The sequence below is a fragment of the Protopterus annectens genome, chromosome 2.part0, assembly GCF_019279795.1.
Source record: "Protopterus annectens isolate FY-2018-M chromosome 2.part0, PAN1.0, whole genome shotgun sequence".
NCBI classification, from domain to species: domain Eukaryota; kingdom Metazoa; phylum Chordata; order Ceratodontiformes; family Protopteridae; genus Protopterus; species Protopterus annectens.
In genome coordinates this window covers 707,588,188-707,604,877 of record NC_056728.1, presented here as the reverse complement: position 1 = coordinate 707,604,877, position 16,690 = coordinate 707,588,188, and the positions used below count along the sequence as shown (strand labels likewise).

Sequence of the window (16,690 nt, the reverse complement as noted above, 5' to 3'; positions counted from 1 at the left end):
GACATGTTCAGCTTCACTTTCAGTCTTGGGAAATTAATTGTATGCACTATTGTGCTGTTATTCACAAGGATTATACAAGTCTGACTATCAGCATTTGTGTCATTAACTGTTTTGCATGAATTGCATCCACCTCATTTGTAATGTGCCCATATATGGTGTCAGGGCCTTCACCCACACATTTCCGCTAATAATAATATAGGCATATGATGTACAGCTAATGCAGTGACATGAAATAGATAGAGTTGTATGACTGTGTTAACAGTTCCACTGTGTCACATGAGATTCATACCCAGGGTTTTATTTGGGGGTGATGTACAGCCTGAAGTTCAGTTGTAGCATGGGTACAGATATAGTGTGACTGTACTGAGCTATGGATGTACTATGACATCACATCAGTATTACCAGTTGATACTTTGCATGAACACATATGTATGTATGTCAGGATTTCATGGCAATGTAACATTTTCCCTGGCAATATTAAGGGGACCGTGATTACGTGCACGTGTTGAGGTTTGACATGTACTTAAAGAAGTCGCTACCTGTATTGTTTGATATGTGTACAATATCACAGTGACAGCTTCCTCAATCATTGATGCTTGACTTTGCACTGCTGTACTTTCTGTGCAGATCTGCATAGTTGATGCATTGTCATCATTCTCACATACTTCTGTACCAGTCATTATAACAGATCACTTCTTAATTCACACATCAGTTGAGATGCTTCAGACAATATCCATTGCTATGACATATGGCAGATGCATGCAATACCCGTCCATGTGTAGGGAATCCAGTAGTAATAGTGTGCTGTTTGTATGTATTGTTATCCATATGGACAGTACTCTAAACTAAAGCATCCCTGGCTAATGAAAGCATCACACTTAGTGCAGTGAGCTCCCACACCATACAGAAGTATTCTTTGGGATGCATACCCATTAGGATTTGACAGTGCAGACTTTCCTTCAAGGTGTTCTACTACAGTTTGCTTGTGTGATACATCTTTCTGTGTTGCACACAGTAAATATATAGCTGAGTGAACACTGATGGCATGAGTTTGATTCTTGAAAGTGGTAATTGTGGCTTATGTGCCATACAGTCCTCTCAACTGGCCAGGATTGGCCCAGATTTCAAACCCACTTTTAACAGTGTCCCACTTGGTCATTTTTGGGAAGGGGTGGTAAATTCCCTCTGTAGAATACTGCCAATCATTACAGTTGTACACGTCTGTTTCTGCAGAACATGTATAATAAGTTACTCAACATATTTTGTCAATGCCACTGATTAATGGTTGTAATATTTTAAGTGTCCATGATTGTGCCTGTTTTCTCCACATTAGTCCAGGAGTCTGTTGCTATGTGTCCCTGATTGTTTGAGAACTATGGTGACATCTTAGTCCTATTCAAGCAAGTCATTTTGCAGATCTTCAGAGTATGCATATACCCCGTATTGTATATACCATATTTGCAAAATGTCTTCTCCAATGAGCATGTCAGTGATGTTTATATCACAACCGTTCAGCTCCATTGACATGCAGCCTTTTGTGACCATCACATATATTCTATCATGTGTGTTGATACCATATACTTGCACAGGAGGTGTAAACAGCAGTATGTACTGTGTTATTTATCTACATATGTGCTTAATGTTAAACTACTGCCCTCTTTCTCCTTATTCATTCTTATCATTCATGTCTGTACCCATTTTCATCAGCAAACTTTCCCTGCCCATTGTACTTTTTCATGTATTTGCCTTTGCCATTTACCCCCCTCCATTATTTTATTCTGCAGGTTATTGTAGTGTAAGTTGCACATGGTACACTTTTTTTTACTGTGTTATTACAGTATTTTCACCCGTGGTAGTCATTGTTGGCTATCTGTGCAATCTCATGGAGCAGGTTTTCTCATAGGCAAACGTGAATGCTTCTTGTTTCTCTGCTTGTGCTGATCTGCACAATTTCCTAGCAGCAGCACTGTTGCTGGTCATGAAACCTTGTTTGTATTTGTGTAAGCTCGATAAGCAGCCTTAATTTGTGATTAGTGCTGCTGCTTGTCACGTTAACACATAAACTCAGTGTAGGCTTTATGGAGTGCCTATGTAGAGTTTATTGAATTTCTGGGATTAATTTAAATGCCCACCCTTGTATAAAAAAAAAAAAAAAAAAAAAAGAGAGAGAGAGAGAAATTATTTTAATTCTGCATATAATATAAACAACCCCCACTCCAGCAGCCCAAGGTCATAGCATATTCATTTAATTTTGCTTCTCTATAGCCTTTCCTCTCTTGTTATACTGTAAAGCCTATATTTCTTACAAATAAAATATAGTTGTTTACTTTAATAGTTTTAACATTTGCAACAGTCACTGAAAGTACTCCCCTCACATTTAAAATTCATCTGCTACATATATACAAAACTGCTTTACTACATAATATGCAGTTTATGTCATGAAATGATACGACTAAGAGCAAATATTATTATTTCAATTTTTTTATTCCTTTTATGGGTTCTTAGGAGGTTACTAGACTAATGGCCGTAGGGCCTTTACAAGCCTATCAGTGTAATAACCGAAATACCCTTATTGACCATAGTTAGATGATCATTGTGAGCAGAACGATTCTGCGATCAACACCAACTGCCCCTGTCCATGAGGGTCAAAGGTGCCACCCTATTTATGGTCACCCTTCCACGTGTCAAGGTTGCACTTGAATAAGGTCATTGAGGAGCTCTGCTTCACATGGAGTGGGAGCTTATTCCAGGGGAGCGGCAATTGCTGGTAGATATGTCTGTCTCTCCAGCATGTTCTGTTAATGTCACAGAGATCCCTGGAGTGAGTTATTCTTGTCCCATTTGATTTGCGGATGTGCAGTATTTCCATTAGGGTAGGGTCCAAGACTGCTCTGTTGGCCAGGCACAGGTCGCCTGTCAGCAGCCTGTTTGATGCAGAGTACCGTGACAGGGTTTTCAGTCTTTCCATGTATGTCATGTTTTGGAGGCCCTGGATTCTCTTGGTTAGAAACCTGTCTGGTCTCTCCAGTTGCTGCAGGTGTCTAGTAAGGTACATATAGAAGGGGAACATTGTACTCAATTAATGGTCTGATAAGGGTCAAGTACAGAGGAGTTATAGCCTCCCTGGTCTTGGATGCAATGGTCTTATTTACGAGATGCACAGTGTAGAATGCTTTTCTTACTACTATGGACACATGGTGATTGAAGTTTAGGTTGCTATCAACCTGTGTTCCCAAATCTCACTCCACTGAGTTTGAGCTTAGATGGGTGCTATCTATATTATAATTAGCAGGGGCTACTTCTTTGCCAAAGGGAATAATGAAGCATTGTTTTGCATTAAGTTTTAGTCCATGAGTTTGGCACCAATAACAATCTTTTGTCTGTGTCAGCCTTTTCTGTAATATGGTGGAGTGGTGCCATCCACTATAGGATCGGCACACAGCTGGACATTCCCTTTTAGGTTTCAGACATAGCTAAAGATTGCCTTATGATTGTCTTTAGCTAGGGATGCAAATTTAAAATTGTAGCTAGCCTTAGAGGACTTAAGATATCTGATTTGATTGTTCAAGCTTTGGAGGGTATTCTTCATCTCTTGAGTAAATTCCGTCCTGTTCTTAGATATAGGTTCATAGGTGTTTACTAGGCTAACAACCACAAGGGCCTTTTTAAGCTGTTCCAGAGACAGGGTAGTCCCTGGGGTGCATACCGGTCTCTCCAGCAGGTCCTGTTTATATCACAGGCAAGGTTCAAGTCTTTAGAACAAGTAATTCTGGTGCTGTTTGTTTTGTTAATATGCAGGAGGTCCATAAGAGTGGTGTCTGACAATGCCCTGTATGCCAGGCATAGATCTAACCTCAACATCCTGTGGGAGACAGAATACAGGGATAGGGCCTTGTAGCTGTCAGCATAGGACATTTTACTTATGCCCTATATTTTTTTAGTGAGGAAACTCTGTGGGCGTCAGTTTCTTTCTTTTGTTGTATACCTTATTTACACTTACAGTCCACCAGGGAGGCTTGTTTATTTAAGAAGACCTGGTTTTGTTCCTGTTGGGTACAGCTGAGTCAATGCATTTTATAATTGGCTTGTATAGGACATTTGTGTCTTCCAGTGCATAGGAGTAATTTTTAGCTATGCTGGCAGGGGCTTTGAAACTTTTTATGCCATCGCTAAGTTGGCAATAGTTTGCCTTGGATATTTTTCAGTTTGTTTTTTTTTTTTTATTCCTGTGAGGGTATCCAGTTTGATTTTTACTTCAAACGAGACAGATTTATGGTCTGTCCTGTTTTATTAAAAGGGAAGAGTCTCTTTACAGTCTGTTGGGTGCATTTTTCTTTTTTTATGGTCTAACCTTACCAGGGAAGGCAACAAATAGGAGGTAGAGCAGTGACCCCCCCCCCCCCCCACACACACACACACACACATGTTAGTGAGTACTAGGTCCAGGACATTTGAGCCCCTTGTGGGGTTGCAGACCAACTGTTCCAGGGCATTTGAATTAAAGTCCAGGAACCTTGTAGCAGTCGTGTTTGTCCTCATGTAGGTTGCCCAGTTGATGAAAGTATAGTTGAAATCTCCCATGACCAAAGTGTTTGGCTGTATACTGAGCAACTCTAGCAAGTCCAGGTAGGCGGTGTGCTTTTTCTGTAGCTAGCGATGATGTGGAGGGGTATTTTACCTATAGTTAATTGGACCTGGAGTAGCTCAAGAAAGTCGTGTTGTTTCACGAGTCTCGAGGTGTAGTTGGATTTAAAGAAGATGGATACACCTCCACCTCTGGTTCTTTCACTCTCGTTTTGGATTCTGAACATGTGAAAGGCATTGTAGCCTTATATGGCCGGGGCTAACTCAGCAGTCTTTTGAACCAAGTCTCAGTGACTGCACAAACATCAGTATCTTCCAAGGTGAGGAGTGCTTCCAGGGAGTGCATTTACTGTATAAGCTCCAAGCATCAAGGAGCATGACCTTGAGTTTCTCATTAGTGGATTTCTTTACATCAGAAGTTTTGTTATTTGGAGATTCCCTAAAAACGGCACTCTGAAAGTCTCGAGGACATCTCTGTTAAAGCAGCATGGACTATCGACCATGTCTTCCCAGGCAGACAAATACCGGATCCCCCTGTAGTAACACCAGAAGATAAACAAATTATTGCAGTCAATCATTTTTTGTCTGTATTTTGGCATCATCCTAGGTGAGGGTAGAATGCTGTTTAGGGCTACAGACATAACTGCCTGGGGCACTCAGTCTGAGGTTGGTCATATCTCTGTTCATATAGTCCAGAGAGGTAAATCTCAGTCATTCACATCGTGTACTATGACAGAGTGATAATGGTACTTGTTGCTTAGTGACGTGAGTGCATACATGATTTGACGAATCCTGGCACCTGACAAGCAGCTGACCATGACCGTCTCCTGGTTTATCCTGGTGAGGGGGACATCTGTGTGTCTCACTATTGAATCGCCTATGACCAGAACTTTAGGTTTAGAGGTGTTTTGTGTTGGGGGGGGGGGGCTTAATTGAAACACTGATGTGTGGTGTTGTGTGTAGTGGTGGATTCTGTTCATGTATCAGTATGTGTATGTTTATGCTTGGGAGGTTTCTGGTCTTTTGGTAGGCTCTTAGTGAATACCTCTGCATATGTGGGTTTGTGTGTCTTGACCTTATCTTGCATGAGAAGGGGAGTTGTGTGCACTGACAAGCTGTTGTATGTCTTGTATATTGTTACGTGTGAGGACTGATTCTAATTTCATGGTTTAGTTACATCTCTCACGTGCTGTTTGTTTGCTTTAGGAGCAAGTGGTTGTCAGTATACATAAGGCAATTACTACATTGCCTTAGGATGCCCATGTCAGTCAGGTTGGCCAGAGAAGTGGTGGGAAACTTTTCTATCCATTGTGGCAGGTATATATTGTAGTCACTAGCGGGGATGAGCTAGATGGAGGTTTTGCTTGTCAGACTAAAAGGTGGTTATTCTGTGGAGAACTAAGAGTGGAATTTCTGAGTTAATACCTCAAAATGTGCAACTGAGTTGCTCCCTAGGCAGCAATGCTCAGCTGAGTTGCACACAGAGAGGCAATGGAGCTAAGGAGGGTTCTCTAGCAGATGTAAAGGGAAAATTGTTTCTCTAAGCGTTTGCTTCTATACACAGCAGTGCTAAACCCCGCAACGTGGTGAGCAACTACGCACAAAAATGTAGCTTAAACACAAGCAAAATTAAACAGTTTTAAATCAAATTAACCAATAGGAAAGCCCACAACTGTGCTTTTTTTCCAGCAATTCCCAACACAAATGGGACCAGGGCTACACACTTCTGCCACAAGGGTGCAGGAGGGCCTTCTTAATGTGGGATGGCTGGTTTTAGTGCTCATGTAATACCAAACAGCCTAGATTGAACAGATCTGAATCTAGCCTATGCTATTAAATATAGAAGTAGCAATTAATCAAAATACAATTAAAAAAGTGCAGTGCAAGCTTAAAATATACTTATTTTTTGTTGGACACAGTGGATGCATTGCATTTAATTCAGATTCACTCCAGATCCCTGGTTGAAATACAATCAAAATTAAATAGTTTTAACACAAGGTAACCAATAGGAAAGACAAAAATTGATTATTTTTCTGGTAATCCCCAACTCAGATGGGTCCTAGGCTATACACACTTCTGCCACAAGGGTGCAGGAAGGCTTTCTTAATGTAGAATGGCTGGTTTTAGTGCTCAAGGAATACTAAACAGCCTAGATTCAGCAAATCTGAATCTAGCCTATGCTATGAAATATGGAAGTACTGGAAATTCAAAGTGCAGAAAAAACAGTCACAGTAGTAAAAACAGCAGAATGAAGCAGTAGTTAAGCAAAATACAGTTCAAAAAAGTGCAATGTAAGCTTAAAATATACTTATTTTTTTGTTAAACACAGTGGATGCCTTGAACAGTGCATGCCTTGCATTTAGTTCAGATTCACTCTGGATCTCTGGCTAAAATACTTCAGTCCCTAAAACTCAAAACCTCCTTGCTGGAGGCATATATTCCCTAATTTCTAAAGCAATTCATTTCTTCTACCTGTAGAATATGGAAATTGTGCATTTGGCATAATGGTAAAGGTCTTCAACTTATAAACACAAGTTACAGGGTTTGATTCTGACCACAAGTTATTGGCTAGGCTAAAATGGTCCTTGAGGGATGATAGCCTACTATTCACCTATCGTCTTAGACAAGATACAGTTGTTGTTGTGGGAGGCTTAGGTTTTGAACTTTGGAAGCAGGTTATTGTTACTCTTCATAAAGGTGATAAGTCAGTGGAATTCAACAGCTACAGTTCTGTCCCCATTGTCCAAGGTACCTGAAAAAGTAATTCATAACCAGCTTGTGTTATATCTAGCATCTTAATCTCCTTGCCTGTTCCATAACATTGTTTCTGGCTCAGGCATGGCACAAACACCACCTTAGTTTACCATGACTATGATTCTTTACTATAGCAGTCTTGTTTCTTATCCCCTCTCACACTGAGGCCTTTGCCATCATTAATCTTCCACTTCTCCACAGTGTCTCAGTGTTTAGCCACAACCACCTTATTTAATTATCCGTCAGAGCACAAACACTCTGATGGCAAGTCTAGCTCTATTTTGCAAAGTAAAGAAAACTGAAATGTGCACATTTGAGTTCTTTTTTCTTCTTCTTCTTCTTAAGTTTTCATAGTTTTATTTCTCTGCTGCAAACTGTCTTTTAGACAGCTATCAGTATTGCAGTCTCCTACATACCATCTTTATACTTATCTCATATGTACTTAAATAATCTATGTTTAAATGTGTCTAATGTGCTAGTTTCCCACATAGTTTGTTCCATATTCCTAGTATGAGCTATGTCATAAAGCTGTCTCTCTTAACTGCTCAGTTACTCACTATGAATATAACATAATATACTTCTCTTTGTCTTAACTGTGGGTGTGATTCAGCAGTAGTCAGTCCAATTTCATTCCTTAGTTCATTTTGTATTGTGGCCTTAAAAGCCAATCATACTTTCCCCCTTAAGAATCTAATCTATATTATACACTATAGAGACCCATTGCCTTCAATCTGTCAAAGTATGACACATTCTACAAATGGTTTATTATTTTAGTGTAGCATCTTTGCACAGTCGGTAAGGTTGTAATTTCAGAATTTTATATATTACAAAAAGATAAGTTATATTTGATTATAGATCAGGCCAGAGGTAAAAATGCACATTTTAATACTTTTAATTTTTTTTATGTTGAAAGTATGAATGACTAGTCCCACTTGTTTCAAAGTGTTATTTTTGATACCATTGACATGGTGTCTAGGGCTCACTCTTTACTTAATAGTCACACTTGGATCTTTTAACTGCCTAACCTTATCTAGTATATTCAAGCCCATTTTTATATCATCATAGGTGCATTTGCCAAATTTAATAACTTAAAATTTCTCGTAATTGTATTGCAAACCTGTTTTAACTGCCCATTCATTAAGTTTACTTATTTAATTCAGTAAGATCTGCAATACTATTTATTTGGGCAACAGTCATGCAGTCATCTGCATGTTTTATCAACTAGAAGTGTTTTGAAGGTGGCATATCAGTTAGACTATATTAAATGGAATGGACCCCAGCACAGCACCTCGAGGTACTCCTTTGGTGATTTCAGACTAAATTTGGTACCCTGTAGTATCTTGGACTCAGTATGGCCAGTTAGCTACCCATCTTATGATGCACTGATTAACTTTTGCTGTAGTCAAGCAATGTACTATATAATCATGTAATAGACAGTTAAATGCCTTAGATAGGTGTATATATATCACAGCACAGTTTCCCACTGATCTTTAAGGGAGGACACCTTATCATAAAATGTTATTTAAGCAGTAAATGTCAGCTTCCATGTTAAAGAAGAACTCCACCCAAATGTCATTTTTTTCTCCAAAAGTGGTTTTCCTTCCCTGTAATACAAGAAACATATCACGTATAGAAAAACATAATTTATTTTATATCTGAACTTATTTCTGGTTACCTTTAACTGCTTTTGTCTCATCATCTGTTACATCATGAAGGCTACTAAGAGTGACAGAGACACAAAGTCATAAAATACTAAGATTTTTAGGCAGAAACAAAGACAATGTGGAACAAGGATACCCAGACAGTTCTAGTAGTAGTAGGAGAAATTGGTCTCGTAAAAAGGATTTTACAATCAAATTTAGGTACGTTACTGATACATGTAACTCCGTATGAATTAAAGGAGTAATTTCTGGGCACATTGCAGGTGCTGCAAAGAGCACTTTTGGCTAACATCAAAGACTGAAACAATACTAATTTCATGAACTTTAGTCATACTTAGAATGAGGTCCATTTCCGTCATGGTATTAGAAACCCAAAACTCTTGGAGAAATTTAAAAAGTGGGAGTGTAGTTAGTCATGTTGGTTTGCATCAAGATTTAAACCATAGATGTTCTCATTAACCAGTAAGTTAAAGATACATATTTCCATATATTTACGTAATATAGATGTCAAGCTTATTGGCCTATAGCATATTTTATCTGTTTTATTGCCTCCTTTAAAAATGGGAATGGCATTAGATGTCTTCAAGTCAGTTGGAGCTGTGCCCTTCTTTAACATGTTATTAAATATGCTCAGTAGTGGTGATACATGCACATTAGATGTTAATGTGATGAATTGTCCAGTCTTACTTTCTAGTCCTGTAGCACACACCGTTTGTCTTTACTTTTTTAATGATGGTACCATTTCATCAGTTGAAGTAGGTGGAGAGTTAGTATGCTTGCTAAAACTTGTGGGAATAATATGATGGTCATTGTTCTCTGTACATATTTAAGAAAAACAGAAGAATGTTTCCCAAGCCATCAACCAAAGACAATGAGATCCTGCCTCCTGGTTACAATATACTTAGGGCAGATAGAGTAAAGAAAAGAGGAGGTGGAATAGCCGTCTTATATAATAGCACACTTAACATCATAACTAACCCTATACAACCACCCCAGGTCTCTAACGCTGAAATACTAGCTCTAAAAATTCTACTAAATAATCATAAGGGCATTAACCTAATTGTCACCTATATTCCCCCTGGGAACAATGTAGAAACACTAGAGGTCATTCTACATTGGATAGCCAACAACTACCCTCAAGAAACCATTGTCCTGGGCGATGTTAATATTGACTGGAACCAATGCACAGCACAGTCCAACCCCATCCCTGTTAACCTACATGGATTCTCTCAGATAATATCATCTACCACACGTACAGGTAACAATAACCAAAAAGAGAGTATACTAGACTGGATACTCACCAACAGTCATCCCCAGAACTATATGTCTGGAACTCTCCCTAATGATCTTACTGATCACCTGCTCACATACATCATGAAAGACAAAATTAATTGTACAAGCTTACCTATTTATAGGTCTATCAGATCCAAGAAAAACTTTGACCCAACTAAATTTCAACTTGAACTCAAATCATGTAACTGGACAAAACTAAAGTTCCTTCCCCTTGATGAGGCAGTGTCATCATTTAACAATTCATTCCTTACAATACTTGACTCGCATGCCCCTAAACGCTCAATAAGAATTAAAACTCAACTAGCACCCTGGCTAACAACAGACACCAAAACCAAAATAACAACTAGAGACAAAGCGTGGGATAAATGACACATTACCAAACTACCCCTAGATCGTATCAAATTCCAACAACTTAGAAATGAGACTAAAAAAGCCATCATACTAGATAAGAAAAATTACTTCTACAATCTGCAACATAAACATCAGAATAACCCTCAAAAGTACTGGGCAGGCATAAATAAACTTCTCCAACCAGGCAAATCCACTACTCCAACCCCAGGAACATTATCTGACAAGAGCCAAGAAGATATAGCCAATTCATTCAATACTTTCTTCACAGAAACCATCCAGTCATTAGCTAACCAACTTTCTCCTCCCCACACTTCTATAAACACTATACCCGACTCACCACTCTCTTTTAACTTCCAGCCAGTGTCCACATCCTTTATCATATCCCTTTTGAAAAAACTGAAGCCAACCACCCTTTCAGCCAATCTTCTGCCGGCTGAATACCTGCAAATTGCTGCAGATGTTGTAGCCTACCCTATCTCAATCCTAATTAACAGAACCATAACCGAGGCCTCAATCCCCTCAATTTGGAAAATATCCTATGTTATTCCACTCCACAAAGGAGGTTCATCCACAGAACTATCCAACTATAGACCTATAGCCATACTATCACCACTTGCCAAAATTATGGAAAAGTGCATGCACAACCAACTAATGCTCTATCTAACCCAAAATAAACTACTCACAGACTCTCAACATGGATTCAGACCCCATCATAGTACAACCACTGCCCTCCTCTCTTTTACTGAAAACATTAATCTTAACCGAATAATAAAAAATATCCTCCGCTCTCTTCCTGGACCTATCGAAAGCCTTCGATATGGTAAACCATCAGTTACTTCTATATACTTTAAAAACCCTGTATCTAGATACTCCAGCCCTTGACTGGTTTCAAGCTTACCTCACTGGGAGACAACAAGCAGTAATGTGGCAAAACAAGCTCTCCTGCCTACTACCAAATACCATAGGAGTTCCTCAAGGTTCCATATTAGGACCTCTCCTCTTTTCAGTCTTCATAAACGACATCCAAACAGTCATCCCTGAAGCCACCTGCATTCAATATGCAGATGACTCGACTATAATATGTTCCAATGCCTCTCTTGCAAATCTACTAACTATCACCCAACATAGCTTCACCAAAGTCGAAAACTGGCTTGCCAACCATCTCCTGATCTTAAATCCAAATAAAACCAAGTTACTTCTCTTCTACCCAACCAATAGATCTCCGACTGAAAACTTCACTATAAAATCCAATAATGGGACCATCATCTCCCCAGACACCTATACAAAGCTATTAGGAGTAAACATTGACAATAAACTCAGATTTGATATACATATCAACCAAGCCATTAAGTCAGTCAACAAGAAACTTGGGACCCTATATAGAATTAAAGCCTTCCTTACCCCGAATGCCAGGGCAGCCACAGCCCGTTCACACCTTCTCTCTACCCTACTATATGCCTCTCCTGTCCTCACTCACCTTAACAAATCTGATCTGGCCAAGCTCTCATCCTGCTATAATCACATTGCCAGGTTCATTACAGGCCTACCCTATAGAACACACCACTGTACTAACCTGAAAAAGCTTGGATGGATAGAATTCCCACACCTTCTTCACCAGTCCCAACTCATAGAGGCCTTCAAAATCCTTTAACAACCTGAGAATACCCCAGCACTAAAAAACTTAATGACTCCCTACTCCAATCTAAGCTGCCTTCGCTCAGCAAACAGACTCCTTGTCCAAACAACTAAATCTCTCAACCTAGGTGGTGACGCGCTATTTGCCAACACCACTAGTAAAATATGGAACTCTCTCCCAAATAACATCACGCTTGCAACTTATCTAAGTCAATTCAAAAATAGTCTAAAACTCCACTTCAAGTCACACTGGCTTTGTCCTTGCTCAAACCCAGACTAGCTCTGTGCCATTAACTAAAACATAAACAACTAGCTAAGATAAGTACTTTGTATACTGTGATAAAGAAATATGTATCCTGTCTAACTAACTCTATGTCATTATACTGCCTACCGTCCTTGCTAATATGTTATTAATGTTACATTTGTAGTATTCTCAGAAATAGTAATGGCAGTCTTGTACTTGTATGTAAATAGCCTATGTTTTTGTTAAGTTCTTTCAGCTCATTTACTGTACCTAATTATCAATGTAACTCTGTTGGAGCTTTTCTCCCCGGGCCTCCGCTGAAAAAGGACATGTATCCAGTCGGACCATCCCGTTTAACAAATGTAAAATAAATAAAATAAAATAAGCACTTTTCAACCATGAAAGATAACCAGAGTAAATATTATGAACATGCATTTGAAACTGGTCAACAATAAGTGATGACAACTTAAGTAAGGTAAAGCAAGAAAAGAAAAAAAACATTAAGTTGATTATATCATCCATAATATATTTTTTTCAAATATTAAAAATGTTTCATTTTCAGTTGTATTACTTTATTTAACTGTAGTGATATTCTCATACAACACATTTTCCCCATTCTGACCCCCTTAGCCATTTGCAGCCCTCTTGAATCGTGGTGTTCTCCATCTCTCTTTACAAGCAAATCTCTTTTTGCCTTGGGTGTCACTGAGGAATTGGGCTTAGGTCATTCCCCTTTTTACTTTTCGGCAGTGATATTTATAGTATTGTTCATCTACCTGTCTCTTGCAGTACACTTGATGACTAGTGAGCCCTAACTACTGTGTGCCCTTGTATTGAATAGAAGGGAGTGAAGACTAGATTGAGAAGAAATGGATTGATGTAGTGTTTGCACATACTTTTAACTTTTCTTGTTTCTTACCATTTTTGTCTCCTCCTTTCCTTTTTTTCTATGTACTCAAAGAAAGTTTAGAAGTTTCACAACCATGGTTAAAATTAGCTGTTACTCTACAGCAGTTTACAAACCTTAGCATGGAATTTTGCCTACAATTTATTGTCATCAGGTTGTACATTCTTAATTTACATGAATGTAATTGTTTATACATTTATATATATGTGCGTGTGTGTGTATATTTGTTGCTGTGCTTACCTTAAAGTAAATCATTTATGCATTTTTTTTCTGTTATGTGCATCTTCACTTGTAGGGAGCTGCTTTTGGTTTTAATGTGATTGCAGCAAAAGCAGGAGAACAATTGGCTCCATTCTTACCTCAGCTGGTGCCACGCCTGTATCGTTACCAATTTGATCCAAATTCTGGCATTCGAATGGCAATGACTAGCATCTGGAATGCAGTGGTCACCGATAAATCTTCAGTAAGTATGGTGCCATTTGAGAGGATTTACCTGTCGCTAACGCATTAAGAAAAAACACCATTTACTTGTTTATTCTTTTCTTATTTCAACTGTTTTTCTTCATGTCTGTTTGCTGTACATGCTTTTGTAATGAAAGAGTACAATGATTATAATAAAATTAATATTTAGACTTAACAGAGGTGAGGCAGATGGAACCAGCTGTGTGTCATTAACAGCCTCTATTTCAGCCCAAAGGGAAAAGCAACCCTACTTGGAGGATTTGGATGGCCCACTAAAACTAATTGTATATTGTTTAATTAACTGTGATTATTAGATCCCAAGGCAGCTGTAATTTAGATTGACAGGCAAACATCCAGTGTTACAAAACATAAATCCTGATCTCTGTCTCTTTCTCTCTATCCATCTGTCTAAATCTGCCTCTGTGTGCGTGTATATATGTTAATATACACACACACACACACACACACACACACACACACACACACACACACACACACATGTATAGATGGGTCTACTTTGTTTTGTTGAATCTCATTTCACTGAATTTCATTTCACCCCGACCAGTTCATTGAAAACTAAAATTACTGAAAACTCATTTCACTGAACTGCAGTTAGTATATATGGCACTGTGTAGAGTACTGTAAGGCAAGTAAAAGGAATATGCCCTGTTCTCCACTGTAGTGCATTCCTGGAGTTAGTATATATAGTTAGGGGGGGTTGAGTGGGGCCACAGCCCCCCCCCACTTAGTTTGAGTACATATTGTCTTCTGGAGACAGTTAGTCATTGGTGTTGTAACTATGCATGTCTAGTGTTTAAAATGTATTGTTTGGAAGTTTTTGGTAAAATAGAATATAAAACAAGGTGGGGGGCTACACCCCCTAACTATATATACTAACTCCAGGATTGCACTACAGTGGGGAACAGGGCATATACCTTTTACTTGCCCAATAGTACTTTCCACAGTGCCATATATACTAAGTTCAGTTCAGTAATTTGTGTTTTCAGCAATGTGGTCGGGGTGAAACTAAATTCAGTGAAATGAGATTCAATGAAACAAAGTAGACCTATATATATATATATATATATATATATATATATATATATATATATACACACACACACACACACACACACACACACATACATACACACACACACACACACACACACACACACACATATATACCATGCACATGTGTATGTATATGCATACACAGTGGATATAAAAAGTTTACACACCCCTGTTAAAATGCCAGGATTTTGTGATATAAAAAAAAAGACCACCATAAATCATTTCAAAGCTTTTCCCACCTTTAATGTGACCTATAAACCTGTACAATTCAATTGAAAAATAAATCTGTTAGGGGAAAAAATATAAAAAATAAAAAACGGACAATACGCTGGTTGCATAAGTGTGCACACCCTTAAACTAATACTTTGTTGTGTGTCCACACCCTTAAATTAATACTTTGTTGAAGCACCTTTTGATTTAATTACAGCATTCAGTCTTCTTGGGTAGTAGTAGATGTAAATTAACTTTCATTAAATTATTTTTTGGTTTTAGCAGGTTTTGGCTTTTGAGCTAAAATAAGAGGCACCCTTATTGTATGGGAGAACTCACCAGTAATGCTTAAGTAAAATATAGCTACATTGATAAAAATGGTATGTTAAGGATTGTTATAACTGAGTGGAACAGAAAACTGTATACATTGCTGAACTCTTACTGGATTACAGAGGGTGGAGCTAAAGATGAAAAAAATTACTTATAACATGAAAGGTGAAGTCATAATGGCTGGTGAGTTTGTATTTTATCAAAGATTTCACTGCAAATAGAAAGCTGAGAATCACATCTTCAGCCAAACACTTAACAAATTTTGTAAATCTAATGAATTTAAAAGATATATATGAGCTAAGAAAAACAAACTCACTTTAATGTATCAATTATTAATGTGTGTGTATATATATATATATATATATATATATATATATATATATATATATATATATATATATATATATATATGGAACACAAATATTGATAACACTTTTGTCTCAGTCAGTTTATCACATATCAGAGAAGTTTCAATGGTTTCATGTCCATTATTGGACCATAATGCTATAATCTTTAATATTATTTTAAAAACGGAGAATTTAATACATCGCAGGAGATTACCAGCGTACATTATTAAAATAAATGCATTTAGGAATTTGTGTGTTTAAGGGATCAAAAATTTCCTAGAAAGAAACATGAATGGTGAAGTATCTGAATTGTCCTGTGGGATTCACTTAAGGCTTACTTAAATGGAAGAGTTACAAGTTGGTATATTAGTAAAACAAGAGAATGGGACAAAGAATTCAATACACTACACGCCAGAATAAGCATACAAAAGTTAAATCTAAAACCAAATGACACATCAGTCTGAACTTAAATGCAAGATATGTTGAAATTCTAAATCATAAAGTTTCAATAAACCTGGAAAAAATTTGAACTTTAGACATATTCAGTAAACCATTTAAGCTTGCATAAACTTGATCTTAGAGCAAAGAAAATGGATAAACTAAATCATATCAAAGAAATTATGCCACATATAAATAGTAGAAAAGAAAAAAAGAACAGATATTAAAGGTATTCTTGAGGGCTTTAAAATATTTTATGAAAATATAAAGAATAATACAAACAGATATTAAAGGTATTCATGAGGGCTTTAAAATATTTTATGGAAGTATAAATAAGAATACAAATAACCTAAATAATATTAGATAATGATGCAGTAGTTGAAACTTTTCTAAGGAAAAA

General features: G+C 37.7%; 1 protein-coding gene across 1 annotated transcript in view; it reads left to right on the top strand.

The window, feature by feature from the left end:
- ECPAS (Ecm29 proteasome adaptor and scaffold) overlaps positions 1 to 16,690 on the top strand; it is a 2,158,898-nt gene that overhangs the window by 1,279,263 nt on the left and 862,945 nt on the right. The window contains exon 30 of the mRNA XM_044061033.1: positions 13,725 to 13,892. Within this exon, the coding sequence (XP_043916968.1) occupies positions 13,725 to 13,892 (168 nt within the window). The remainder of the gene's footprint in view (positions 1 to 13,724; positions 13,893 to 16,690) is intronic.